This window comes from Hypomesus nipponensis, chromosome 10 (assembly GCF_054491055.1).
Source record: "Hypomesus nipponensis isolate SF chromosome 10, ASM5449105v1, whole genome shotgun sequence".
Taxonomy (NCBI): Eukaryota; Metazoa; Chordata; class Actinopteri; order Osmeriformes; family Osmeridae; genus Hypomesus; species Hypomesus nipponensis.
Window position 1 is genome coordinate 18,632,125 of NC_140370.1, and position 27,773 is coordinate 18,659,897.

At 48.7% G+C, this 27,773-nt stretch overlaps 1 protein-coding gene across 2 annotated transcripts; it reads left to right on the forward strand.

The window, feature by feature from the left end:
- The first annotated feature begins 863 nt into the window (after positions 1 to 863).
- kcnn1a (potassium intermediate/small conductance calcium-activated channel, subfamily N, member 1a) lies at positions 864 to 26,263 on the forward strand. 2 transcript variants are annotated; one of them, XM_084707344.1, is made up of 10 exons: positions 864 to 1,988; positions 12,560 to 13,006; positions 14,535 to 14,630; positions 14,872 to 15,290; positions 22,859 to 23,000; positions 23,289 to 23,399; positions 23,603 to 23,730; positions 24,219 to 24,227; positions 25,309 to 25,378; positions 25,938 to 26,263. In XM_084707344.1, exons 1-10 carry the CDS (start codon positions 864 to 866, stop codon positions 26,232 to 26,234), a joined length of 2,844 nt encoding a protein of 947 aa, XP_084563470.1. In that variant the 3' UTR covers positions 26,235 to 26,263. The 2 variants fall into 2 exon arrangements, with proteins under 2 accessions (XP_084563470.1, XP_084563469.1); XM_084707343.1 differs by lacking the exon at positions 24,219 to 24,227.
- The last annotated feature ends 1,510 nt before the right edge of the window (positions 26,264 to 27,773 follow it).

The following is a 27,773-nucleotide window of genomic DNA, read 5'->3' on the forward strand; positions in this document are numbered from 1 at the left end:
ATGATGTTAGGCTTGTGTACAGTAACCATGATGTTAGGCTTGTGTACAGTAACCATGATGTTAGACTTGTGTACAGTAACCATGATGTTAGGCTTGTGTACAGTAACCATGATGTTAGACTTGTGTTCAGTAACCATGATGTTAGGCTTGTGTTCAGTGACCATGATGTTAGGCTTGTGTTTGGTAATAAGTGGGTTTGCTTTTTATTAAATATTTAAGACTGACCTAGTGCCAAGCTAAACAATTTCGCACCTGGCGGTCTGGAGACGGTTTTTACACCAAACTGAATGTAAGCTGCATGTAGACTGAATGCGGATAAGATAGGGGTAGCTCGGATAAGATAGGGGTAGCTTAGCTAACCCTATAATAGCTGCCACGTTCTTGTTAAGAGTTAGTTAATCAGCTTGGTGCTCCAGAGGAACAGTTCAGAGATGCAGACATGATCCGGCCTCCTCTCCCCCTTGACCACCAGAGATGTGCACCTGTATGTGATTGCTACTTGTTTACTGTGGGCGCATTCATGATGCCCGGTGACGTGAGTGAGAGATCTTGCAAAGATTTCGCGAATTTAATTTATAGCTGAATTTCATTTTAGGTAGGCTAATGGGATTTCAAAACGTTGATTCTCTGTGTTTAACACATCTCCTATTGGATATAGGCTACGCCTATTCACTGCGCGTGAAGCGTGCATAATATAGACCCGTGGTGTAAAGAAGCCGCCGTTCTGGACATGCCGTGACGTGGACCTGGCGAAACCTACCAATGATTCAAGGCTGTATTCTGCTGGGACTGATCGCGATGAGCGGGTGTCGGAGTTTTACCAGGCAAAGGAACAACCACAGCATAACGCGTCAATTAGGGGGATGCGGCATCGGTACGCGGGGGCTGTCCATCAGCAACTTATACCAAACGAAGAGAGAGATAGCGCGCAGAACCGAGACCCTAACCCAGTCTACAGCCTGCCGCCCCCACCCTCGTCTCATAGAGAACGCTCCAGCACTGCCACGAACCGCCAGAACAACCAGGAGCTGCCGTGTGTAAGCCAGCCTTCACGGAGAGGTATCACTGCTTGTCCGCCGCAACACGGCGACCAGCTGCCTCTCGCGAGCTACAACATCCCCGAGCGACCTTCACAGCAGAGCGGCGGACCCGCCGGGCAGCACCCACACCTGCAACAGAACCTTTGGGCCGCGACCAGCTCTCAGCCGTCGCAGCCTGTTTTTCAGAGCTGCCACTGCAGTTTTTCCGAGGAAGCCAGCGTTTCTCTTCAGCGCCATCCCCTCACTCCTCTCCCGCCGCAGCCCTCCCCATCTTTGCCTCCGCTGCCGTCGACCTCTCTGCTGTTTTTGCAGGAATCGAACAGCGGGGATCATTTCCAAAGCAGTGCTAATTACCAACAGGCGAACATCGTGGAACTCTGCAGGGGAGGACGAGGAGGTGGCGGGCAACGCGACCAGAGGCAGCAGCAGAATCATTTTAGACTTCAGTACGGGGACCCCTCCCCCGAGGCGAGCCCTGCTAACTGGCAGAAAGGGCGCGCTATAAATGCATGTGAGTCAACCCCGGCTAATCTCCGTGCATTCGAGTCCCAGCCCGTGGACCCGCTGCAGCAACAACACCTTCCACAGCTACGAGCGCAGCAGCTGCAGCTCGTGGGAAGCAGCTTACCGATCAGCTCCTGCGCCAGCGGCTCCGGGGAGCCATGTAGGAGCAGCCTGGCTCCAGCGCTGCAACAGCAACAGCAGCAGCACACCTCACCGGGGATATGTCCCCCGCGCCCGCGGCACTGTGAGCAACAAGAGCGCTTTAAGCCGGGGAGCACGAGCCAGCCCCTCTCAGCGGACCCCCGTGTGAAGACGCGGACGCACGCGGGGAGCTTGTCTGCGACGTGCAGCAGCGGCAGCAGCCCCAACTACGGCTCCGGTTATCACTTGTGGCCTGAGAGCCCGCATAAAGGCGAGGAAAGGATCCGCATCGACCACCATAAGGTAATCAGATTATGCAATACGTGAATATACGGTTAGTGATGGTCTATTATGCAGGACAGTATAACCTTCCAACATTTCTGTTTTATTCAGCCACGCCTGTCACAGGGTTTTCTGTACCAGCGTGTATGTGACGGGGTGTGTGTGTTTCTCTGTGTTTGCGCACGCAATTTCACAGACATGGAACGTATTGATGGTTGAGAGTATCCAGTTCTGCCTCTGCTAGTTAAGGCTTTGCTGCTTCTGAAGGCACAGACCAAACCTCAGTGCAACACCCCCATCTCTTCTGTTTCTCTTTTAGTATTTCAGGGGACATTTCACACACACATTTACACACTTACTTATATCTTGTATTGTTGACAATGTTTATATTTTTGTTCTATTAAAAAAAAAGATGGAGTTACGTTCCCCTGTCTCAAAGTGTCACACTTAGACACAATCAGGTCTTATCGAATATAGATATGAACAGGTTGATTCCGGAGTGACCATGTCACTATTACTTACTCTATTACTAAGATCTGTGTGTACCTTGGTGTGACTAACAGCAACCCCTACACTAAACCCGGTATCTAGGTGTTCCCTGCCTTAGGATGACTGCTATGATCACACATCTAGTATTTTCAGCAAATCTAGGACGTTATAGAAAATAGACGTTATCGCAAATCAAGAATCTTACAACAAATCTAAGATGTTACAGCAAATCTAAGACGTTATTGCAAAGATGCAATAAACATAAAATAAAGATAAAATACTGGACGCCTTTGTGTTTGTAAAAGCAGTAAAGCAGCAGATTTGTTTGTCCGTGTGCTAAAACCCCACAACAAGCTGCTGCTAACCCTAACCCCACCTACCTAACCCCACCTACCTGTCCCCTAGCTGTCCCCACCTAGCTGTCCCCACCTTGCTGTCCCCACCTACCTGTCCCCACCTACCTAACCCAACCTACCTGTCCTCACCTAGCTGTCCCCACCTTGCTGTCCCCACCTACCTGTCCCCACCTAGCTTGGGAAAGGTGCAGGAAATCATCCTGATCCAAATATCAGCAATAATCTTAAAATTTAATCATTATAATTAATCTATCTGTGCTCATCAAAGTTATGCGTTCTACTTTGAAAACATCTCTAATATACATGGTTATAGAAATGCTTGTATATGTAGTTATAGACATGCTTAGATACTTGTTTATAGACAGGGTTAAATAAATGGTTGTAGAAATGGTTACAAATATGATTAAAAACAGCAGACATGGTCATAACATGGTTGTAACATGGTTGTAACATGGTTATAACAGCAAAGTGGGATCTGTTCATGCTTCTGTGTAGTTTCCTGGCAGCTTCTTAATGAGTCTACTGGCCTGTCAGTAATCCCTTAAACAAAACACTTGTGACAGTGAAGACTGATAATGTGTATACAATTACAATGTCCTGCCCCATAGCCTGAAACTCTAGAGGCTGTGTTGACGCCGGTGTGATATTGTGCACTGAAAGCCCCCATGCTGCCATTGTGCTGTCAGTACTTCCATCTGGATGTTTCCCTCTGAAGGTAGGGACAGCTATAGTGCTGGGGCTAGTTGAGGCTAGTTGGAGCTAGGGTTGTTGAGCAGCTACTTTCTGATGTCGCTTGTCAAACACCGAAGATTGGCCATAGCATGATCACCAGCCCTTGCCCCTGCCTTAGCTCTGGCCTAGCCCTAACCTTGTCCTAGCCCTAACCTTGTCCTAGCCCTAGTACAGGTGGCAATAAGTACAGTCGGACACTGCTACAAGATGTCCGTAAGTGTGACCAAAAAGGCAGCTTAAAGGCAGCTTAAAAATGTATGTGTGTTTTGCCCCAGGTTTCAGTCCAGTGCATTAAGAGCTCCACTTTTGCACTGAAATAGATTTATGTTCCGTGTTTGTTGCTATGGAGAGTGGAGGCTGTCTTTGTGCTTGTGTGAACTGAGGGCTGCCGAGGTAACCGCTTCTGGTTCTGATGTGAATGACATTCCACACTGTTACATCCAGGGCCACACATACACTTCCTCATGCAGAAGATGCATTCAGAACACATGCATAGACACATTGTCCACACACAGAAAATACACGCACACAAACACACTGCACATACACAAGAACACACACACTGCCTGTGTCATCTAAAGGCTCAACACAAGCAGAATGGGCTCCTTCCAGTTCAGTTAAACACTGAGAGAGCTGGAGTTTCCTCTGCTGCCCCGAGCCTGCTAATCAGTCTGCTGCTCAGCCTCACACAGCTCCAAACAGCCTCACACTGCCTCAAATAGCCTCACACTACCTCACTCAGCCTCACACTGCCTCAAACAGCTTCACACTGATCATACTGCCTTACACAGACTCATACTATCTCAAACAGCCTCACACGCTACCCTCACTCAGCCTCACTGTTGGGAAGGACTACCTCACACTGCCTCACACACATCACACTGCCTTACACAGACTTATACTGCCTCACACAGCCTCACACAGCTGCAAACAGCCTCACACAGCCTCAAACAGCCTCACTCTGCCTCACACAGCTTCAAACAGCCTCACACAGCTTCACACAGCTTCAAACAGCCTCACTCTGCCTCACACAGCCTCACACAGCCTCAAACAGCCTCACTCTGCCTCACACAGCTTCAAACAGCCTCACACAGCTTCACACAGCTTCAAACAGCCTCACTCTGCCTCACACAGCCTCACACAGCCTCAAACAGCCTCACTCTGCCTCACACAGCTTCAAACAGCCTCACACAGCTTCACACAGCCTCACACAGCTTCACACAGCTTCAAACAGCCTCACTCTGCCTCACTCTGCCTCACACAGCTTCACACAGCTTCAAACAGCCTCACTCAACCTCAGTGTGTTCCCTTGCATCAGGCCCCACTGTGTCACACCTGAGACACATTGGCTACAATTAGCTGCAAAGCGCCTGGAAGATGCGCCTTTTTCTTTCGGCACCCATGTTATCAAATGGGACCGGCCACACGGTCTGCGAAGGGCTGCGAAGGGCTGCAGAGGGCTGCAAAGGGCTGCAGAGGGCTGCAAAGGGCTGCAGAGGGGAAGGGCTGCAGAGGGCTGCAGAGGGCTGCAAAGGGCTGCAGAGGGCTGCAGAGGGCTGCAGAGGGCTGCGAAGGGCTGCAGAGGGCTGCAGAGGGCTGCAAAGGGCTGCAGAGGGGAAGGGCTGCAGAGGGCTACAGAGGGCTGCAAAGGGCTGCAGAGGGGAAGGGCTGCAGAGGGCTGCAGAGGGCTGCAAAGGGCTGCAGAGGGCTGCAGAGGGCTGCAGAGGGCTGCGAAGGGCTGCAGAGGGCTGCAGAGGGCTGCGAAGGGCTGCAGAGGGCTGCAGAGGGCTGCAAAGGGCTGCAGAGGCCTGCAGCGGGCTGCAAAGGGCTGCAGAGGGGAAGGGCTGCAGAGGGCTGCAGAGGGCTGCAGAGGGCTGCAGAGGGCTGCAAAGGGCTGCAGAGGGGAAGGGCTGCAGAGGGCTGCAGAGGGCTGCAAAGGGCTGCAGAGGGCTGCAGAGGGCTGCAAAGGGCTGCAGAGGGGAAGGGCTGCAAAGGGCTGCAGAGGGCTGCGAAGGGCTGCAGAGGGCTGCGAAGGGCTGCAGAGGGCTGCAAAGGGCTGCAGAGGGCTGCAGAGGGCTGCAAAGGGCTGCAGAGGGGAAGGGCTGCAGAGGGCTGCAAAGGGTTGCAGAGGGGAAGGGCTGCAGAGGGCTGCAGAGGGCTGCAAAGGGCTGCAGAGTGCTGCAGAGGGCTGCAAAGGGCTGCAGAGGGGAAGGGCTGCAAAGGGCTGCAGAGGGCTGCAAAGGGCTGCAGAGGGGAAGGGCTGCAAAGGGCTGCAGAGGGCTGCAAAGGGCTGCAGAGGGCTGCAAAGGGCTGCGAAGGGCTGCAGAGGGCTGCAGAGGGCTGCAAAGGGCTGCAAAGGGCTGCAGAGGGCTGCAGAGGGCTGCAAAGGGCTGCAGAGGGGAAGGGCTGCAGAGGGCTGCAAAGGGCTGCAGAGGGGAAGGGCTGCAAAGGGCTGCAGAGGGCTGCAAAGGGCTGCAGAGGGCTGCAAAGGGCTGCAAAGGGCTGCGAAGGGGAAGGGCTGCAGAGGGCTGCGAAGGGGAAGGGCTGCGAAGGGCTCGCGCTCTGCAGCAATCGTTTTGGCAGCTGGTCGAATTTTTTTGCGAGACAAAAAAAATGGTCCGGGAAATCGGCTGCAATATGATAAAATACACCATATTAGTTGATATATTTGAATAAAAAACCATGTTATTAAGATTTTACTACATTCATTGTAGACTACGAGAACGAATTTGTAAAGTTGTAGTCTTCCATGTGGTAACCCTGACAAAAACAAATGAAAATAAACTGATTGATCTGTTGAGCCTTTATGCCTATAGTTGTTTTGTTTGTTTGAGAGAAATGAGTTGTCACCCATTGCACACAACACACAAGCGTGCAGACATAGCCTACCAAGAGAGAGACCCCCGAGTCGATTTGAAAATAAGTGAGAAATTCAAGGAGATGGACGACATCAAATTAATTCTCGAAATTGAAAAACACAGGCCCCCAAACCTTGTATGATCCCCAGCACCAATTTTACAAGGACAACATAGAGAAGGATCAATGCTGGGATGCTGTTGGGGCGGCTGTTGGAATAACACGTTTCCTAAATATAGTATGTTTATGTATCATGTCAGACATGTGAAAAGGGAAAGCTCAGAGTAGCTGAAAGGTTTGGTGACCGGCGCAGAGAAATGCCCGTCTGGTGTTAACAGCCTTAAGCCAGTCGTAGCCAGTCGTAGCCGATCGTGACGCTTCCGGGCACTTCCAGGTGCTTCGCAGCCAGTGTGTTCCAGGAATCAGGGTGTTCCCCTGCATCATCAGGCCCCACAGTGTCAGGGTGTTCCCCTGCATCATCAGGCCCCACAGTGTCAGGGTGTTCCCCTGCATCATCAGGCCCCACAGTGTCAGGGTGTTCCCCTGCATCATCAGGCCCCACAGTGTCAGGGTGTTCCCCTGCATCATCAGGCCCCACAGTGTCAGGGTGTTCCCCTGCATCATCAGGCCCCACAGTGTCAGGGTGTCCCCCTGCATCATCAGGCCCCACAGTGTCAGGGTGTTCCCCTGCATCATCAGGCCCCACAGTGTCAGGGTGTTCCCCTGCATCATCAGGCCCCACAGTGTCAGGGTGTTCCCCTGCATCATCAGGCCCCACAGTGTCAGGGTGTCCCCCTGCATCATCAGGCCCCACAGTGTCAGGGTGTTCCCCTGCATCATCAGGCCCCACAGTGTCAGGGTGTTCCCCTGCATCATCAGGCCCCACAGTGTCAGGGTGTCCCCCTGCATCATCAGGCCCCACAGTGTCAGGGTGTTCCCCTGCATCATCAGGCCCCACAGTGTCAGGGTGTTCCCCTGCATCATCAGGCCCCACAGTGTCAGGGTGTTCCCCTGCATCATCAGGCCCCACAGTGTCAAGGTGTTCCCCTGCATCATCAGGCCCCACAGTGTCAGGGTGTTCCCCTGCATCATCAGGCCCCACAGTGTCAGGGTGTTCCCCTGCATCATCAGGCCCCACAGTGTCAAGGTGGCAGATGCTGTTCTTCTGGGGACAGGTTGTTGTTTATGGCGTTTGTGTTGAACCTTTGTGTGTAACCTGCGATTATGACTCAGCACAACTCCCTCAGAGACGCTTTGCTTAACAAATGATCCACATTCATCCACACATTCATACTAAGTTGGTAATTTCTGTGTTGGTCGCCAAGCTATGTCCGGTCTATAATGTATCTTAGTTCTGTGTTTAGCTTCTGGCAGACAACAGTATTGATTTGGCCAGGGCCATGCTGGAGTCCACCAAAGCACTAAGGCTTTTGTAGAATGAAAAATGACACTTAGGTAAGTGACATAATCGTATATTTCTGTGTCGAATGTAGAAAAGTGTGTTTAGTGATTTGCAAAACAATATGTATAGTATTTAGCAAATACTGCGAGTTTGAGAATGTGCTTATAGTTGTGCAGATCTGGGCTGCTGTTTTGCTGACAACATGCACACAACACACACAAGGTCGGTATAGAAAATCAGTTTGAGAAATTCAAGGAGATGGACGACATTACATTAATTTTGGATGTTGAAAAGTTTATGGTGTTGTATGACCCCCAGCACTAAGGACAACATAAATAAGGATAAATGCTAGGATGTTGTTGGGGCGGCTGTTGGATCTGTGCTGCCAAGACTTTAGAGGAGCTGAAAGACTTGGTGACCAGCGCGGAGAAATGCATGTCTGGTGTGAACAGCCTTCAGCCAGTCATAGCCGATTGTGGCGCTTCTGGGCGCTTCCAGCCACTTCCCAGCCAGTGTGTTCCAGGGGTAATAAATAGCTTTTTTGTGTGTATGTGTGTGTATACGATGTGTACGTGTGTTTATGTTGTGTGTGTGTGGACGTGTGTATGTATACGATGGGTGTTTGTTGTATGTATGTGTGTGCACTTGTGTGTGCATGTGAGAGTGGGAGGGTGAATCTGAAGTACACCATTATCATGTCAATGGGAAAACACAGTCTGTTTCTAGTTAAAGAAAAATAAATATATCTGTATATCTATTTACGATCTATCTACATTCTATCAGTTTTTTGGGGTTCTCGTTCTAACAATACTACAATACCCTGTGTGTGTATTTGTGGCATCTGTGTGTGTGTGTGTGTTTGCGTGTGTAGGAGCCAGGAATGACTTGTTTGTATTATTGTTTATTATTTTGTTTTTACGGTGTGATGGAGTCAAGTGGGTATGTGCAGTGACACTCAATTAGTGTTAAAGCTCCTGTACACCTGTGCACTCATGGGCTTGTATGAAGGAAGATGGGCTGAATGGGTCGCCTTACTTTTTGTTTCCCGCAAACATTTTTTGATCTCAACATTTTTCCAGATCGCCCTAATTACTTTTGACTATGATTTCTGAACATTCAAATACTTAAATACTTTTCAGTAATAAAAGCCAGGTCAACGCATTTCTTGGATCTCTGCAAATCTTTTCTTTGTAATAGTGCGTCAGCCTACGAAGCAACCCAACCTCAGCCTCTCAGCGACTTTTAGTTTGTCCCATGTAGCCGCTACAGCATGCATCTGTGTGTTTGTATTTGCGTGCATCCATCTGTGTGTGTCGGAGTATTTCTGTGGTGCGTGTGTGTGTGTGAAAGTATATTTAAGCGGTGCGTGAGAGTATATTTTACACACACTGACTAGTGATCAGAAATTCACAGGTTCGATTTTCGATCGTTTCAAATGATGTTGTGTCCTTGGGCAAGGCACTTCACCCTACTTGCCTCGGGGGTAATATCCCTGTACTTACTGTAAGTCGCTCTGGAAAAGAGTGTCTGCTAAATGACTAAATGTAAATGTAAGGTGTGTGTGTGAAATTATATTTAAGTGGTGCTTGTTGTTGTTGAGCTGAAAGTGCCTCTGAGTTTTAACCCCTAATGGAAGCCCTGGCGTTCTTTGTGTTAACTCTTCCTTCTTCCCTGGTAACAGCCGTGTCCTCATCCTTTCTCGATACTTCCCTTAGGGTTAAACCTAACCCTATACTTCCCTTCTGCTCTTAAGTGAAAAATCTTTTAAATACAGACAGGAAAGCACCCGCTTTCAGAACAACAGTTCTTTAAAACCTTATCAGACTGTGTCCCTAGGCTGGGAGGTGAGGAGGGGGCAGTAAGGTATGGTGGGGTAGGACTGGGGGAGAGGGGCACTAAAGCCCGGGGGATCTTATGCAGAGTGGGGGATGATCATGTCCTGCCATTTCTAATATATTGTGTTTCGTGAAGTAGAACAGAGGGCAGTATGCCTGATATGGAAATTATAATAGCTAATGGGCCCAGAGAAGGAAAAAGACAGAGGAAGAGAGTGATGGAGATGGACCAGCCTGTGTTGAGATGGCTTGGCCTGGCTATGCTTAAGGTTGGAGACAGGTTAAGGAGACAGGATAGGAGGTAGGTAGGAGACTGTGGCAAAGTGGGTGAGAACACGCCTGTACTCACCACTTGTCATGTTAGGGCCATGAGGTCTGGTGAGTCTTACCAGTTACATTTGTACGTACTCTACTTGGTTTAGGGGGCAGTATTTGGTTTCAGTTATTGTCAAACACAGTCACAATCTTTGATTAGTAATGATACCTTTTATTTATGTTGCAGGATACAGACTGAACAAATGTTTGTTTCATTTCTGCACACTCACGGTTCTTTGTTTAGATCCACCATTCAGGACTCCGGTTTGGGAGGGGGCCGCCCAGCACTTCCTGATTTTATGGTGGAGGTGATGTCAGAGATAACATCATGGGTTGAACCAAGTGTAGGGGGGGTACTGTGTGTATTCATGTATGTCTCTTTTGCATCGGATGGGTGATATCACCCGCATCTTGGTTTGGGCAGTCTGAAGAGGGCTAGGGGTAGGGGACTCACCCTATAAAGCCAGAGAAGGGTTGCTTTATTGGGGGGAAGGTTGTGCTGCCACAACCAGGTTTTTTTTTTGTGGTTAATTATGATTTGAACCTGCTAAGTATTTTGTTTTTGCTTCTGTTTCTGTTGGTTCGTGGAATGAAGAACATCTTTATTAAATCCTCAATTTATGCAAATCTCCTGAGTCCACCGAGTCTGCTTGCCTTCCACCTTCCTGGATGTTTGAGCCACACTACCTCACAGAGACACAGTAGGAGATGTGTCTCCTTTCATGTCTGATGTCCCTTTTGGACTCGCTGCTCTGGCACCTGCTGGGAAGTGTTTTTGACTGTAAGGCTGATAATCAGTCTAATGATTTGCACCTGTTCCTCCAAATTAGAATAAAGGTAATCAACCTTTGCTAAATGTAATCAACGTTCCTTCGTCCTACTCTTTACATGTATTCATTTAGCAGACACTTTTATCCAAAGCGACTTCCAAGAGAGGGCTTTATTAAAAGTGTCAATGATCATAAACAAAGAGACCCTAACCCCAAAAAGGCTTTTGCAGGCTTTTGTAGTCTTTGATATTGACTGGTGCATGCTGGGATTGCATGACGTCAACTACCCAAGCTCAGTTCATAATTCAAGGTTCCTATGTCTAAACCAAAAATTATGTTATTAAGAAGTTATTTGTCCCGTGGGATGAAAGTAAATATCTGCAAAATAACTGTTTAAATAGCTAGATTTGATCAAGTGAAATTATGTGTTTTAACAGAACATTTTGGTGGAAATTTTAATATTTGTAAAAAAAAGAAAAGAAATTTTAGTGTATCTTTAAGTAACAACATTTGGCTGTCATTTTTATGTAAAAAATATAAATTTACAGTTTGCCATTGTCTTTCTATCTATATTTCCTGTTATTCAGAAGAAAAAAAACACGTATAATTTACAGAAAAAGTGCGGTAATTTAATAGTTTTTTTTTTACAGTGCAGGTCATCCCGTGTGATAGATCAACGAAGGTTGTATTTATGGTGTTCTCCAGTCTGAGTTTGTTATGCTATTGATCGCTGGGCTAAAGGTTGTTGACCTCTCTGATGGAACCTAGTCACGAAGGAAGTGCAACAGCAGGGTAGATTTCCAGAAAGCTGCTTCTGAAATGACATACAACCTGGAATACTCAAGCATGCTGCTGGTGGTATGCTGTTATTATTTTGGATAAATGGTAAGTGGACTGCATTTGTATAGCACTTTTCTACCTCAGCGGCACTCAAAGCGCGTTACGTTTTTTGCCTCTCACTCACCCATTCAGACTGACACACCAACAGCGGTGGAGATGCCATGCAAGGCCCATGTCCTGGATCGGAGCATGTGTGAGGGTCAGGGTCAGTGTTTGCTGTGTGAGGGTTAGGAAGGGAGGTAGAGGGGTGTGGAAGGGAAAATAGGGGAGTGGAGGGGGATGTAAGGGAGTGGAAGGGTGGGAAGAGAGATGGAGGGGTGTTTAGGGGGAAAGAGGAGCATGGAAGGGGATGGTAGGGAAGAAGAAGGGAAGAGAAGAGAAGGAGGACAGGAGAAAGAGAGGTGGAGAAGGACAGGAAGAGAGGAGAAAAGAGGAGAGGAGGAGGAAAAGAGGAGGGTGGGGGGAGAGGAGGGTAGAAGAGGTTGTCGTGCATGCTGTCCAGTTTTTATGTTCCTTACCCTGGCCCTAACCCTGTGATGGCCTGAAGATATGGATTAGAAGGATTCCAGAATTTCAGTCCTTCACTATGAATTTAGCTCACTGGCCCTTTAAGGTCCGACTGGTAACTGAGCTCAGGTGCAAACATAGGATGACTCCTAGTTCTTTTGGATTGTAAGGGGTGTAAGTTCTTATCAGGCATGACTGAATATGTTTGTTTGTGAGGTGGAAGTACTTTTGGATTGTGAGGGGTAGTGTTACCAAGGTCCAAGGATTAATTTGGGATCTGGCTTCCATAGAAGACAAATTTAGTGCCAGCACATCGATTACAAATATGAAAACCCGTCACATTGCAGTTTTTTCTGTGCCTTGAACTAGGGGAATGTCTGTAAGACCAAGGTACAGGTAGACTGACTGGACTGCCACATGGTGTCTTTGGTTTTCTTTCTTTTGAGTTACGTAATCTGACCTGTCCAACATCTGCCCCTGACCCCTCCAGGGTGCTCCTGAGCAGCAGAAGAGCCATGCGGGGTCCCAGCCCTCCCTGTCCCAGAGCAGTGGCCGCCTCCCCCAGATAGCCATGAACACCTGTAAGTACAATGGCGGCGTGGTGAAACCCCTGGGGAGCGTGGCGTCGTCCGGGCGCCACCTGGCTGAGCTGGACGCCGAGACACAGCCCCTGCAGACACTGCACAGCTCCGGCCTGGAGGTGGTGGTCTCCAAGGGCAACGGTGAGGACCCCAGCAAGGCATCCAATGAGAGCCTGGTCAGGGAGGGGGGCGGGGCCCCCCAGAAGAAGAACAAGGACATTGGCTACAAGCTGGGCCACCGGAGGGCGCTGTTCGAGAAGCGCAAGAGACTGAGCGACTACGCGCTCATCTTTGGGATGTTCGGGATTGTCGTCATGGTAACAGAGACTGAGCTGTCCTGGGGGGTTTATACTAAGGTAAGTGAACTGTTCAGTAGGAGGACAGAAGGGGCAGGATGTGTCTGGTGTTCAGTAGGAGGGCAGAAGGGGCAGGGTGTGTCTGGTGTTCAGTAGGAGGGCAGAAGGGGCAGGGTGTGTCTGGTGTTCAGTAGGAGGACAGAAGGGGCAGGGTGTGTCTGGTGTTCAGTAGGATGGCAGAAGGGGCAGGGTGTGTCAGGTTTTCAGTAGGATGGCAAAAGGGGCAGGGTGTGTCAGTTGTTATGGATGATATAAAAGAGTGTTTCTGCAAACGTGACAACCTTGTCACAGTAGACACATTTAGTGTTGGAGGAGACAGAGACAGAGGGGAGGGGGGGTTGGAGGAGGAGGAGAAAAGACAGCACTTGGTGGCTGTATATCCTTGTTCATTTGTTGACTCCATGTTATTCTACATGTAAAAGCGTCTGCTAAATGAAATGAATAAATGTACATGGTCCTCCATCCAGCAGTCAGTCATTAGACTGACTAGCAAAGACCTGGGGGCAGAGCAATCTAAATAATCTAAAAATACTCCTAATATATAATCTCCTAATTTGCTCTCTGCCTGTCACGGTATGTGTGTGTGTAGAGGTGGGACTGGTCCATGTAATGGTTGATATTCTGGATAGCTCACACAAATTCTTCCCTCAAAACACATCAATACATCTTCAACCCATTAGATGTCCTGTCACTCTCAACAACCTGAGTTATGGCCATTGCTCTCTGATTCCAGTTGTTGTTGTGGTTTTCAGGAATGCGATTGCAGACACAATTTTCATAGCAGGTTTTACTCTTCGGACATTAAACTGATTTATCATCCCAACAGAGGGGACATGCACTGAGCCGTGCCTTGTTGCCAAGACATCCAGCCCCTAAACTCTAACCCACAGGCTCTGTCTGGCACAAGACTTTCTCACCTCCACATAGAGGACATGTTATACACCCCTCCTCTTCATAGATGACATGTTATACAGTACCAGTCAAAAGTTTGGACACATTTTCCCATGTGTCCAAACTTTTGACTGGTACTGTACACACAGATACACATACACACGCACATGCACACATACAGATACACACACACACACACGCACCTACACACACTCATACACACAAGCAAAACACAGGTTGGCAAAGTATCATGTTTACATCACGCACAGTACCAGTCAAAAGTTTGGACACATTTTCCCATTCATTTGTACAAACTTTTGACTGGTACTGTACATGTTCCATGCCCCTCTTCTTTACATGTTATACATGTTATACACAACTCCCTCCATAGAGGACATGTTATAAATGTTATACACCACTCCCCTTCCTAGAGGACATGTTGTTTGGCTTTCCTCTTGTAGAAAGACAAAACAATGCAAGTCACCAAGTCACCAGCATGTCAAAGTGTCAGTGTTTTGTTATTATTGGTATTGCCAATAACTTTCAGTTTATTTTTTGTCCTGATGCATAAAGGAAGACCAGATGTCAACTGCCCATTTGTCTAAACAATGTCTTGTGTGTTGTCTTCTGTCTGCAGGAATCTTCGTACTCATTTGCACTGAAATGCCTTATCAGTCTTTCCACTGTTATACTGCTTGGTCTTATAATAATGTACCACGCCCGGGAGATACAGGTGAGACTGTCTACTATTTTTTCTCCGTATTCTCCTTGCCTTCCACATTATCCTCATCTCCGCGTCTCCTCACTTTCCCACCTCGTCACCAACACCTTATGCAGAGGGTAGTATGAAGTAATATAGTATAGTCTTGTCTTACTCCTTCACCCCCTCCTTCTCCTTTGCTTCCTCCTCCTGTTCATCCTCCCCTCCCCTTCTTCTCCTCCCTCACCTCCTCCCTCCTCCTCCTCACCCCCAGCTGTTCATGGTGGACAATGGAGCAGATGACTGGCGTATCGCCATGACGTACGAGCGAATCTTCTTCATCGTGCTGGAGCTGCTGGTGTGTGCCATCCACCCCATCCCTGGCCAGTATGTGTTCACCTGGACGGCCCGCCTGGCCTTCACCTACACCCCTTCCGTGGCAGACGCAGACGTGGACATCATCCTCTCCATCCCCATGTTCCTGCGGCTGTACCTGATTGGCAGGGTCATGCTGCTGCACAGCAAGCTGTTCACGGACGCCTCATCGCGCAGCATCGGGGCGCTCAACAAGATTAACTTCAACACACGCTTCGTGATGAAGACGCTGATGACCATCTGCCCTGGGACGGTGCTCCTAGTCTTCTCTATCTCCTCCTGGATCATTGCTGCCTGGACCGTCCGCGTCTGTGAGAGGTAAGGATGGAGGGGGCCAGGGACAAATACACACAAATGCATGCGCACTTACATACACACTCACACACACCCTCACACACACACATACACACAAAGCCACCCATACACCTTCCTGCGTGCCAAAGGAGCCCCTGTCTCTGTAGAGGTCAGGGTTAGATCTTCCAGTGGGGGAGGTCTCCTGGGTCCATTTAGTTTGTGTTTAATTGTTTATTTGAGTGAAAACTGTTTATTAACCATTTATTTTTGGTTAGGAGGAGGAGGAGAAAGAGGAGGAGGGTTAGGAGGAAGAGAGGAGGAGGGATAGGAGGCGGAGGAGGAGGACAGTCCACAGGGTTAGGGTCAGATGGGTTCGGGTCAAAGGTCAGGGGTTTGAAGCTTCCCCACCAGTCTGTTACAGTCCCCGCTACTCTTCCCACTATCTGCTGCCTCCGACCCCACCCTTCCTGTCTTAACACCTGACTAACCACCCTAACCCCACTGCGACCACGCCCTAACACCCCCCCACACCAGCCTGCTCAGGGCTGCTCCTCTCTGCCTCAGACACCAGCCTGCTCAGGGCTGCTCCTTTCTGCCTCGGAGCACTGCTTCATCTGGGGCCCTCAGAACTGCTGCAGTTACACAGCAGTTGAAAGGCCCAAATAAAGAGTATTATTGGTGTTAAGTTCAATTAATCCAGCCTCTTAAGGTCTGCAGGTATCTTTGTATCTCCCAGGTTAATCATGTAGAGCCTGATAAGCAGAGCGTTATAGGAACCACACATCCTAGGAGCTTGTTGAAGGGGTTTGGTGTTGAGGCCAGTACAGCTGCTGTTTCAATCACACTTAGACACTCACACACTCACGCACTCACACACACTCACGCACCCTGCACACCCACAATTGTGCCACACACTCACACCGCACCCGCACACACACACACACACACACACACTCACTCACACAATGCATGACAGGAAGGTAGTCCAGCTAAAGTGTGATCTCCAAACCCAAATGTGTGTTTGAGTTTGTGTCTAATGGTTTGTGTAAATGTGTTTGAGTGTGTTTGTGTGTGTTGGTATCAATGTCTAATAGTTTGTGTGTAGGTGTATATATGTGTGTATGTATTGGTATGTCTGTGTGGGTCTGTGTGTGTTTTTGTGCGTGTGGTGTGCATAATGTTTTGTTTTACTTTCTATTTCCCCACTACGCTGCTCTCTAGGGATGCCATGTGAGTTCTCTCTCTCCAGCCACGGAACCCTGTCATTCTGCACTGAGCTGGTACCACTACTGCTGCAAGGGGGGAGGGGATGAGGCAGAAGGAGGGGAGGGGAGACGGGGGGTGGAGGGGTGGGGTGGGTGAGAGAGGCTGAGGAGGAGGGAGGGGGAAGGGTGTGGGAGTGGCTAGGAGACTAGGAGACACTATGGTGAGTCCAGGAGACACTATGGTGAGGCTAGGAGACACTATGGTGAGGCTAGGAAACACTATGGTGAGTCCAGGAGACACTATGGTGAGGCTAGGTGAGTCCAGGAGACACTATGGTGAGGCTAGGAGACAAGGAGACACTATGGTGAGGCTAGGAGATACTATGGTGAGGCTAGGAGACACTATGGTGAGTCCAGGAGACACGATGGTGAGTCCAGGAGACAGGATGGTGAGGCTAGGAGACACTATGGTGAGGCTAGGAGATACTATGGTGAGGCTAGGAGACAAGGAGACACTATGGTTAGGCTAGGAGACAAGGAGACACAATGGTGAGGCTAGGAGACACTATGGTGAGGCTAGGAGACAAGGAGACACTATGGTGAGGCTAGGAGACAAGGAGACACTATGGTGAGGCTAGGAGACACTATGGTGAGGCTAGGAGACAAGGAGACACTATGGTGAGGCTAGGAGACAAGGAGACACTATGGTGAGGCTAGGAGACACTATGGTGAGGCTAGGAGACAAGGAAACATTATGGTGGGGCTACGATAGAGTAGGAGGGTTGGGGGAGAGAAGGAGGAGGTTGGGGAGGAAGAGGAGGATGGGAAAGGGAGTATGAGGGAAAGGGGAGGACGAGGAGGGTGGGGCTAGGGGGGGGGGAGCAGGAGGAAGACGAGGGGAAGGGGGGAAGGGGAGGGGAGGTGAAGGAAGAGAAGAGGAGGGAAGGAGGAAAGAGGAAGAGGAGGGGATGGGGAAAAAAAGGACGAAGGGAAGAGACTGTGCTAAAATGGAGCAACTCCTTCAAGTCACCTTGACTGCACGCCTGAGGGACATTCTCTGTTTTCATTCTGCTGCCTGATGCAATTGTTATAGATCCATAGTGCAGCTGCTCTTAGCATCTACTTCAGAGATTTGCTGAGGAACAAAAGCTTCTTTTCCCTTTGTCCTCCGCCACACTATCATCCCATCAAGTCTCTGGCCAGACTGATTGAATAATGTGTTCTCACACACTCCCAACCAGTCTCATTTTATCTCGACTGGGCCTGTTGAATCTCAGATACATATTCATGCAGTGCTTTCAGAAATGTCTAGTCATTTGTCCAAGTTGTATTTTTGGTTATTTTGGACTTAATTTGTCTAAGCACATGCAGGAAGGACAACATCAGGCATTACCCTAACACTAACCCTGACCCATAACTTGACCCTGAACCCTAACCTGACCCCTAACCTGACCCCTAACCTGACCCCTAACCTGACCCCTAACCCTGACCCCTAACCCGACCCCTAACCCGACCCCTAACCTGACCCCTAACCTGACCCCTAACCTGACCCCTAACCTGACCCTGACCCCTAACCTGACCCCTAACCCGACCCCTAACCTGACCCCTAACCTGACCCCTAACCTGACCCCTAACCTGACCCCTAACCTGACCCCTGAGAGACTGTGAAGCAGACTCTGTGTCACCAGACAGCTGTGTTTGAGCATGCAGTGATGTCAGAATCGCACATGCTGTGATTGGCTGGGCTCCCATTCATCAGCAAGTCACCTTGTTGGGTGGGGGCGAGGTTACATGTGATTTGGTGGGAGGACCGGAGGGTTGGTTCATCAAATGTTTTTTTTTCAAACAGTACCTGATGCTCTGGGACATCTAGCTGCTGTCAACATCAGGCATACTGGCTATTTTCTAAACTCCCTAACCTAACACCCTGACCTCCCTAACCTAACACCCTGACCCTTGCTCTGACCCTAACCCTAACACCCTGACCCTTGCTCTGACCCTGAACCTGACACATGGCCTCCTGACCCTGGTTCTGACCCTAACCCTGACACCCTAAACCCCTGACCCCTAACCCCTGACCCTCCTGGCATGGCATGCTGGCTGAGATCTAAGCTAGTGGGTATGCAGAGTGCAGGCTAGTGCTGCACCAATATAAGTCCAAACAGATGTACATAAACACTGTAAGAAAAATGTGTGTATTGTATACTCACTGCCTTCCCCCTACCTTCCCCCCACCCGTCCCTATCCTCATCATCCTTATCCTCATCTTCCACTCTCCCTTGCTATATATTTCTCTCTCTCCCCTTCTCTCTCTCCCCCTCTCTCCTCCACCCCCCCTTCTCTCTCTATTCTTTATCTAACGCACATCCTCTCCAGCTGAAATTAAACACTTCAAGGCTACTTGAGACGGTAGTTTCTCACCTGACTCTAGCAGTATATCTATGGCTTCCCCAACCCTAACCCTGTAGCAGGTGTGGGGGGATGAGACCTTCCCTCCCCAGCAGATGGAACCCTGATACATAGTCGATAGGAAGGGTTAACCAGGATTTGTCCTGTATTTCTATGACATTATGAGAGGTCTCTCTGTTCTGTCATCAGATTGGTTGGGGTGTCAGGGCTCTGGGCTTTACTGCATGTGCTTATCTGAGATCCAACATCAAGTAGATACTTGGTTTAGTTTGGTTCATTCTTAATCTATAAACTACTTTTACTAGAATGTATTTGAAGCTCTAGCTTTGCATTTTGGTTCGACGTGCAACGTCATTGTTAGAAGTTTAGAGTGAAGACATCCCAGACCCTGTTTGCTGCGGCTAATCCTAACCTGTAGAACTTAACCTGTTGCTGTGGCTGACTTTCACCTGTCTGTCCATGATCACCCAGACGGGGAAACATATGAAGTCAGTAAAAATATTAACACATTTCATTCATTTTCCTCTTTTTTCCTAAATATCTTACAAAGTGCATATACACAGAACAGGGCAGCAGAAATCAAGGCCCAGATCTTAGTTCTAACAGGATTTAAATAGAGTCAAGGAAGGATCTGTATGAACCAGACATGGTGCAAAGTAACCACAGAGTGCAGCAGGACTTAGCCTAGCTGTCATAGCTACTACACACAGACATAACACACTGATCTTTTTGCAGTACTTGGGAAGGTATTCCTAATTGCAGTACTTGGGAGGGTATTCCTAATTGCAGTACTTGGGAAGGTATTCCTAATTGCAGTACTTGGGAGGGTATTCCTAATTGCAGTACTTGGGAAGGTATTCCTAATTGCAGTACTTGGGAGGGTATTTCTATCGCAGGACTTGGGAGGGTATTCCTAATTGCAGTACTTGGGAGGGTATTCCTAATTGCAGTACTTGGGAAGGTATTCCTAATTGCAGTACTTGGGAGGGTATTTCTATCGCAGGACTTGGGAGGGTATTCCTAATTGCAGTACTTGGGAAGGTATTCCTAATTGCAGTACTTGGGAAGGTATTCCTAATTGCAGTACTTGGGAAGGTATTCCTAATTGCAGTACTTGGGAAGGTATTCCTAATTGCAGTACTTGGGAGGGTATTTCTATCGCAGGACTTGGGAGGGTATTTCTACAGTAGTCACAATACTTGATTCCTAGTTCCGATGGCCAGTAGCGTTGTAGTGGTTATTCTAGTGTTGGCTGTGTCTGGGGATGTGAAAGGTGATCTTGTGTAGGTTGGAAGTGGTGCCAGCTCTTCTCCATGCCAACACTCAATACAGTATATTGAGAGCTTTCAAAATAATTAAATATGATTCTACAGTGTGTGTTTCTCCTGAGCTTGACTAGGGTTAGGGTTACTAGTCAAGACAGCCTACATATAGCGGACATCAACCATATGCTGCTATTGAAAAGTAAGCCTTCACTAAGGGATGTTCTACCAGAAGTGAACAAATTGGTCTAGATGTGGAACCCTAACCCAAGATGCCACAGTGGAATCCCAAACCTAAACCACAGTGCAACCTTACACCACAGAGGAACCCTATACCTAACTCCATTGTAATTTAACCTAATACCAGTGTAATTTCATAGATATTGGTTTAAGATTAAAAGAATGTATGTGTACAATAAAACAATGATTTGAAAAAGCCTTTCTCTCAGGGCTCTACGTCTCACCTTGAGGAGGGAACAGTTAATCTGAAAAAATCCTTTGAGAACCTTCTGAGTGCCTCCAGTCTGAGCCTGGGAATGTGTAGCCTGTCCTGAGGCAGGCCTGTCCCTGGTACCTGAGGCAGGCCTGTCCCTGGTACCTGAGGCAAGCAGGAGAGTCAGGCCTGTCCTGGTACCTGAGGCAAGCAGGAGAGTCAGGCCTGTCCTGGTACCTGAGACAAGCAGGAGAGTCAGGCCTGTCCTGGTACCTGAGGCAGGCAGGAGAGTCAGGCCTGTCCTGGTACCTGAGGCAGGCAGGAGAGTCAGGCCTGTCCTGGTACCTGAGGCAAGCAGGAGAGTCAGGCCTGTCCTGGTACCTGAGGCAGGCAGGAGAGTCAGGCCTGTCCTGGTACCTGAGGCAGGCAGGAGAGTCAGGCCTGTCCTGGTACCTGAGGCAGGCAAGAAGGGAAGGAGACATGTTCGTCAGAGACGCTAAACCTGTAACTTTCCCTATTCCACCCACTAACAAATTACACACTGTACAAAAGTACAACTCCCACAATGCACTCTGCTCTCCTGCAGTATGTGTCCAGGGTCTGTAAGGTTAGATCTCGCTCTCCTTGCTCTCAATATACTGGCTCCTCAGCATGCAGGGCGCAGCCATCTTTGTTCTGCCTGCATGGTTCTGCACTGCCTCTCTGCATGCCCAGGAGCATCAACATACTTAGTCGGGGATAACAAGACCTCTTGTTTGGAGTTCCCTGACTTGGAGCATGAACAAAACTGAGTCAGATCAGGGTTTCAGCAGAGATGAGGAGGCTGCTGTGGGCATGGTCACTTCTTTAGGAAGAAGAAGCTGTTTTGGAGAAGCTATTCTCAGAAACATGTTTAGTCTTCATGTGTGACCTTCTGCTCTCAGTGATCCAGTATGAACTTTAATTAGGCCCAGTAATTGCAGCCATTTTGTATTCCACCTGCTGGGTCACTGGGCAGTGTTGCCATTAACTGTTTCTGATTGGATGAAATAACTTTAAATTAGCTGAACAACAGATTAAACAGTTTTTCAGTTTGGTCCTCTCCAAGACACCTCCGTATCAGGACAGCTTTGATGAGGGAGGAGGGCTGTGGCAGGGGTACTCTCTCTCTCTCTCTCTCTCTCTCTCTCTCTCTCTCTCTCTCTCTCTCTCTCTCTCTCTCTCTCTCATCCTCATCAATGTTGACATAGGCGGTTTACTGATTTGAGTTTTGACAAGCTTGTCTATCAAGCCTGGTTGTTGATGATGATGGAAGCTGAGAGCCATTTTCAGCAAACAACATATTTGAAGTTATAATGCGCATTCCAAAGCCCAATTCTTATGAGGGGACAAATCCACTATCTCTTTAAAGCAAACATGTTTGGAGGTATGTCTGCTTACGTGAGTCAGCAATTCTTGTTTAAAAAACACAATGTTAATCAAACATTGAATCTGATAATATCGGATGAATAGTGAATGGCCATGTGGGGCTACTGTTGCCATACCACAAGTTCTCAGTCATTCCCGTCACATCCCATAATGTTGTAATATGAATGCTGAGGATTTGATGCTAATTCATTAGGCTTCATTTCTGGGCCATTTCATCCATGCTCCATGCTGCTGGACAAACATGTTTGATTGAGGAGTGGATTACCATCACTACAGAATCACATTTTATTTTACAGATATCACATACATACACATACATGGGGGTCAGATTGCTGAGTGGTTAACGAATCGGGCTATTAATCAGAAGCATGCCGGTTCGATTCCCGGCTGAGCAAAATGACGTTGTGTCCTTGGGCAAGGCACTTCACCCTACTTGCCTCGGGGGGAATGTCCCTGTACTTACTGTAAGTCACTCTAGATAAGAGTGTCTGCTAAATGACTAAATGTAATACAGTCATAGATATTGACACGTTTACATTACACTAGTATGTATATTCCTTTGCCCAGTGAATGTGTATCTTCATTCACCCTCTTGAGAAACAACTACAAATCAAAGGTAGATCTGAATCTGGTGCTTCTTCTCTCCTGCTATTGCGTTTCCCCATTAGTTCTCACAGTAGATTGGGTTCCACTTGGCGTGCTGTTCAGCCAGGCATGTTAAAACAGGTGAAACACTATGCACATGTTTATTTCATTCCTCCTTTCTTTCCCACCCTTCTGTGTTAGTTCATGGCCCTCTCCAGCATGCAAGGTCATGTTACGGTGTACTGTGTCTCTGATGTTTGTCCTCCTCTGTTTCTGTCTTCCTTCCTGTAGGTATCATGACAAGCAGGAGGTGACCAGTAACTTCCTGGGAGCCATGTGGCTCATCTCCATCACCTTCCTGTCCATCGGCTATGGAGACATGGTCCCTCACACCTATTGTGGGAAAGGAGTGTGTCTACTGACTGGCATCATGGTAGGTATCTCAGCATAAACCTGGGCCACATGGAGCCAATTGCATACATCCATAGCTAAAGGGAGCAGGGATAGACAGGGATTGCATCACAGGTAAGGGAGCAGGAAAGAACAGGGATTGCATCACAGGTAAGGGAGCAGATGTGAACAGGGATAGCATCACAGGTAAGGGAGCAGATGTGAACAGGGATTGCATCACAGGTAAGTGAGCAGATGTGAACAGGGTTGGGGTTCAAGCTTCAACCCTGAACACAAATTCTAGTGATCTAACCATGTCTGTGTCCAACAGGGAGCTGGATGTACAGCCCTGGTGGTTGCCGTGGTAGCCAGGAAGCTGGAGCTGACCAAGGCTGAGAAGCATGTGCACAACTTTATGATGGACACACAGCTCTGCAAACGAGTAGGTGTTCCTTTCATGGGTAGCAGCATAGTCACAGTGAAGCTCACTAATGTTCTGTGGATCCATTTTAGTAATGATGGGAGAATTAGCAGAATAGACGTGTGTGTCTGTATGTATGCATATGTTGTGTGCATCCACGTGTGTGTGTCTGTGTGTATGAGAATGTTGTTCCTGATTCATAGTGGCTCTTTTATTGTCATCAGGTCAAGAACACAGCTGCCAATGTACTCAGGGAAACTTGGCTTATATACAAACACACCAAACTGGTAAAGAAGATCGACCACGCCAAGGTTCGAAAACATCAACGCAAGTTCCTCCAGGCAATCCACCAGTGAGTCTCCCTCCCTACTGCCTCAGTCTGCAGCCTCCTAAGCTGTTACAGCTGTATGAGCTGCACTGTTCAATATTACAAACTTTTCTAATGTCACTTCTTTTACTTCTGTCAACTATTTCCTGTAATTATAATAGGATAAGATACACACACTTTCTCTCCCTCTCTATATAATACACAAACACATTGTTGTAAACTTAATCAACAGTGCACTATAATACCCCTAGCCTACCCTGCCCTCCCCCTTTCCTCCCATCCCGTCCCCTCCCCCTCCCTCCTCTCCCTCCCCTCCCTCCCACTTGTCCTTCCCCTCCCCTCCCTCCCCCTGTCCTCCCTCTACCCTACTCTTACCCTCTCTCCCCACCTTACCCCCCCCCCTCCTCCCTCCCCTGTGCTTACGGTGGAAGGTGTAATGGTTGAGTGGTTCGTGAATGTTGTGGGTTTAAACCTGTACTGTGTTCTGTCTTTGTTTTGCTCTCTCACTGCAGAGCTCAGAAGTAAGTTGAGTCTTCTATGTCCTCCCTCTGTCTCCTCCTCTTCCTCTCCTCCTCTCCTGCTCCTCTCCTCCTCCCTTTACATCCATGTCTTTGACTGCATGAATCCTGATGAAATGCTGGATGCTGGCCGTGCTCCATCTACACCCATGCTCTGAATGAATCCAGATTAAGGGTTCTGGTCTGGTGAGAGGTTCTGGTCTGGCCAACACAGTCCATCCATCTCTGATTAATATAGCTTGTGTCCTGGCTATATTATCCTGCATCGCAGTCTCATGCCCAGGGTCACGGTCTGGGCCACATGTCTGTCTCCCTATTGTTGTTTTGGGCTGTTTAGGGTGACCTTCACTCTCCCTCTCTAACAACAACCACACTTTTCTCTAAGTAGAACCACACTGCTCCTCTAATTAGAACCACACTGTTCCTCTAACTAGAACCACACTGTTCCTCTAACAAGAACCACACTGTTCCTGTAAGTAGAACCACACTTTTCCTGTAACTAGAACCACACTGTTCCTCTAACTAGAACCACACTGCTCCTCTAACTAGAACCACACTGTTCCTGTAAGTAGAACCACACTTTTCCTGTAAGTAGAACCACACTGTTCGTGTAAGTAGAACCACACTGTTCCTCTAACAAGAACTACACTGCTCCTGTAACTAGCGTTATTATAGGCGAAGACCAATACAACAGTTTCAGTCCCCCACACTGATGCATCATGATATGCTGCCCAGACATCTGTGTTTTAGAGCTACAGGGCCCCGATTGCAAACCCATGGAGATCTGTCTCCCTGACTGGTGTTTCTGAATGTGTCTAAGAAAGACATGGAGACACAGACACACAAAGGGCATGTCACCACTTTAAGACTGAACCGTTTGATTTGACTCATAGATTATGTTAGTGTTTGCATGTGTTGCTATGGCGATGACCAGATCTATGTGCATGCAGGCTCTCTCTCGCCCGCCCCACCTCAGAGAGAGAGCTCTCCTGACTACAGATATTTGCTCTCCTCCTTCCTACCCTTTTCCTCCCTTTATCCTCCCTCCTCCTCCCCTCCTCCTCCACCTCTCTCTGTCACCCAGACTGCGCAGTGTGAAGATGGAGCAGAGGAAGCTGAATGACCAGGCCAACACTTTGGTAGACTTGGCTAAGGTAAGGACAGGTGCTGGGTGAGTGGGGGGCTAGGGAGCTGGGGGGCTAGGAGGCTGGGAGGCTGGGGGGCTGGGGTGCTGGGGGGCTGGGAGGCTGGGGAACTGGGGGGCTGGGGTGCTGGGATGGAGTTCTGGGGTTGGAGAGCTGGGGGGCTGGGGGGCTGGGGTGCTGGGATGGAGTTCTGGGGTTGGAGAGCTGGGGGGCTGGGGTGCTGGGATGGAGTTCTGGGGTTGGAGAGCTGGGGGGCTGGGGTGCTGGGATGGAGTTCTGGGGTTGGAGAGCTGGGGGGCTGGGGGGCTGGGAGTGATGATGATAGGGGTTGTTCAAAGGGATGGTAGCCATTGATGTGGCTGGCATTTGCACTGCAGGTGTCTTTTTAAAGGGTTCTGAAGCTCTGACTTTAATGTATGTTTGCTTTGTCCTGCCAGACCCTCCCATCCCCATGACTGGTTAGGGTTAAGAGTTAAGAGTCTGTGTATCCAATCCTAGATGATATCTCTAACTCTAGATGATATCTCTAACCCTCGATGAAGAACTAACTCTAAACTTCCTTCACCAGACCCAGAATGTGATGTACGATCTGGTGTCCGAGCTCCAGGAGAGGAGTGAGGAGCTGGACAAGCGCATCGGCACTCTGGAGGACAAGCTGGACTCTGTGACAGGCAGCCTGCAAGCTCTGCCCTGCCTGATCTCCCAGGCCGTCTCCCAGCAGCAGCAGGACTTCCTGGACAGCTTCCTGCACCGCTTTCGGCCCGCCTCACTGGGTTCCGAGCGCTCCGAGCGCTCCTGGACCTCTACGGCCCGCCGGCGACGGTCCCCTTCCACTGCTCCTCACACCTCCTCCGACAGTGGCTAGCCCCCCTCCCCCCTTCCACTGCTCCTCACACCTCCTCCGACAGTGGCTAGCCCCCCCCCCCCCCTTCCACTGCTCCTCACACCTCCTCCGACAGTGGCTAGCCCCCCTCCCCCTTCCACTGCTCCTCACACCTCCTCCGACAGTGGCTAGCCCCCCTCCCCCCTTCCACTGCTCCTCACACCTCCTCCGACAGTGGCCAGACCCCCTCCCCTCTATCTCTCCCACCACCCCTGTGACTCTACCTTTGGAGCTTCTCATCATATGACCTCTGACCCCTGCCCCCTTGCCCCCCGATGGACCCTGGCCGGGAGCAGGAGGCACAGCTAACAAGGACACAACCCTAGAGTGTCTGATTTAAAATGACTTAAACGGAGATAAGTTGAGATATGGTTTATGTTTTGGCCATTGTATGGCTGTCCAAGTTAGCTTTTTTTGTAAAAGCCCTTGTATAGTTCTGTGATTTCAGTCTGGAGAAAAGTACGAACATCACATTTGGGGACACTTAATGCGGTGGAGGAAGATAGAGACATAGAGGTAACGTAGAGATGGAGTGAAAGAAGGGGCAAGAAAAGAAAGATACCAGTACAGAAGGAGGCAAGCAGCTGGACGTGGACATGTGGGATACAGATGAAGAGAGAAGATGGAAGATGGAGACAGAGATAGGGAGAGAGGCGGGAAAGAGCGAAAAGAAAGGAAGAAAGAAAAGCGGGGGAATCCGGGCCAGAGGAGAGAGTAGGAGCTGGAAGGACATAAAGAGATAGAAGTGATGGAGGGATAGAGAGGTGATGGAGAGAGAAAGAGAGGATGGAGGGAGAGAGAGGGATTGAGGGACAAATAGGATTGTGGTTGGATAGACTACACCTGAGTCTGTGCTTGAGTCATTTTTTACAGGACCGGTGTGACAGTGTGTCCCCATATTCAAGGTTTCAAATTGGCCACAAAGAAGTCAGCTGTCTGTTGAGTAGAGAAATACACTTCAGGGAGAGGGTGAGGCAGGGGGAGGAAGGGAGGTCACACTATGGAGGGACAAGGGGGTGCACATGACATTACTACTGAGTAGGAATTAACACAAATGCCAACTTAAAGTTTCAGTTTCCCTGTTCTTACCAAGGGAACGACGAGAGCAACTATCTTTTTTAGTTACATAATGACATGTGATTTTTCAGTGCCTGAATGTATAAATAGTAGAGGGTTATTTAATTACTAATTTCAGAGCAAGTTTTTTACGATGTTAACACTCTGAATAAGAGCATTGCATTCCTTTTTCAGATACATTCCTCCAAAATGTCAAAGAAAATGTCTTAATGTAATGCATAACATTGCCTCCATGACACAGTATCTCTATTAATGTCTTCAAACTTTCTTTGTCTTTTTCTATTTATACCAACCACAAAAAATACTGAAATCAGTATAAGACTAGCAAGCGAGAGGAAAAAAGGATGTGTTCACTTAAACTCTTTGTTCACATATGCACACACACACAGACACACAAAAACACACACAAGCACACAGACACACACAAACACACAGACACACACA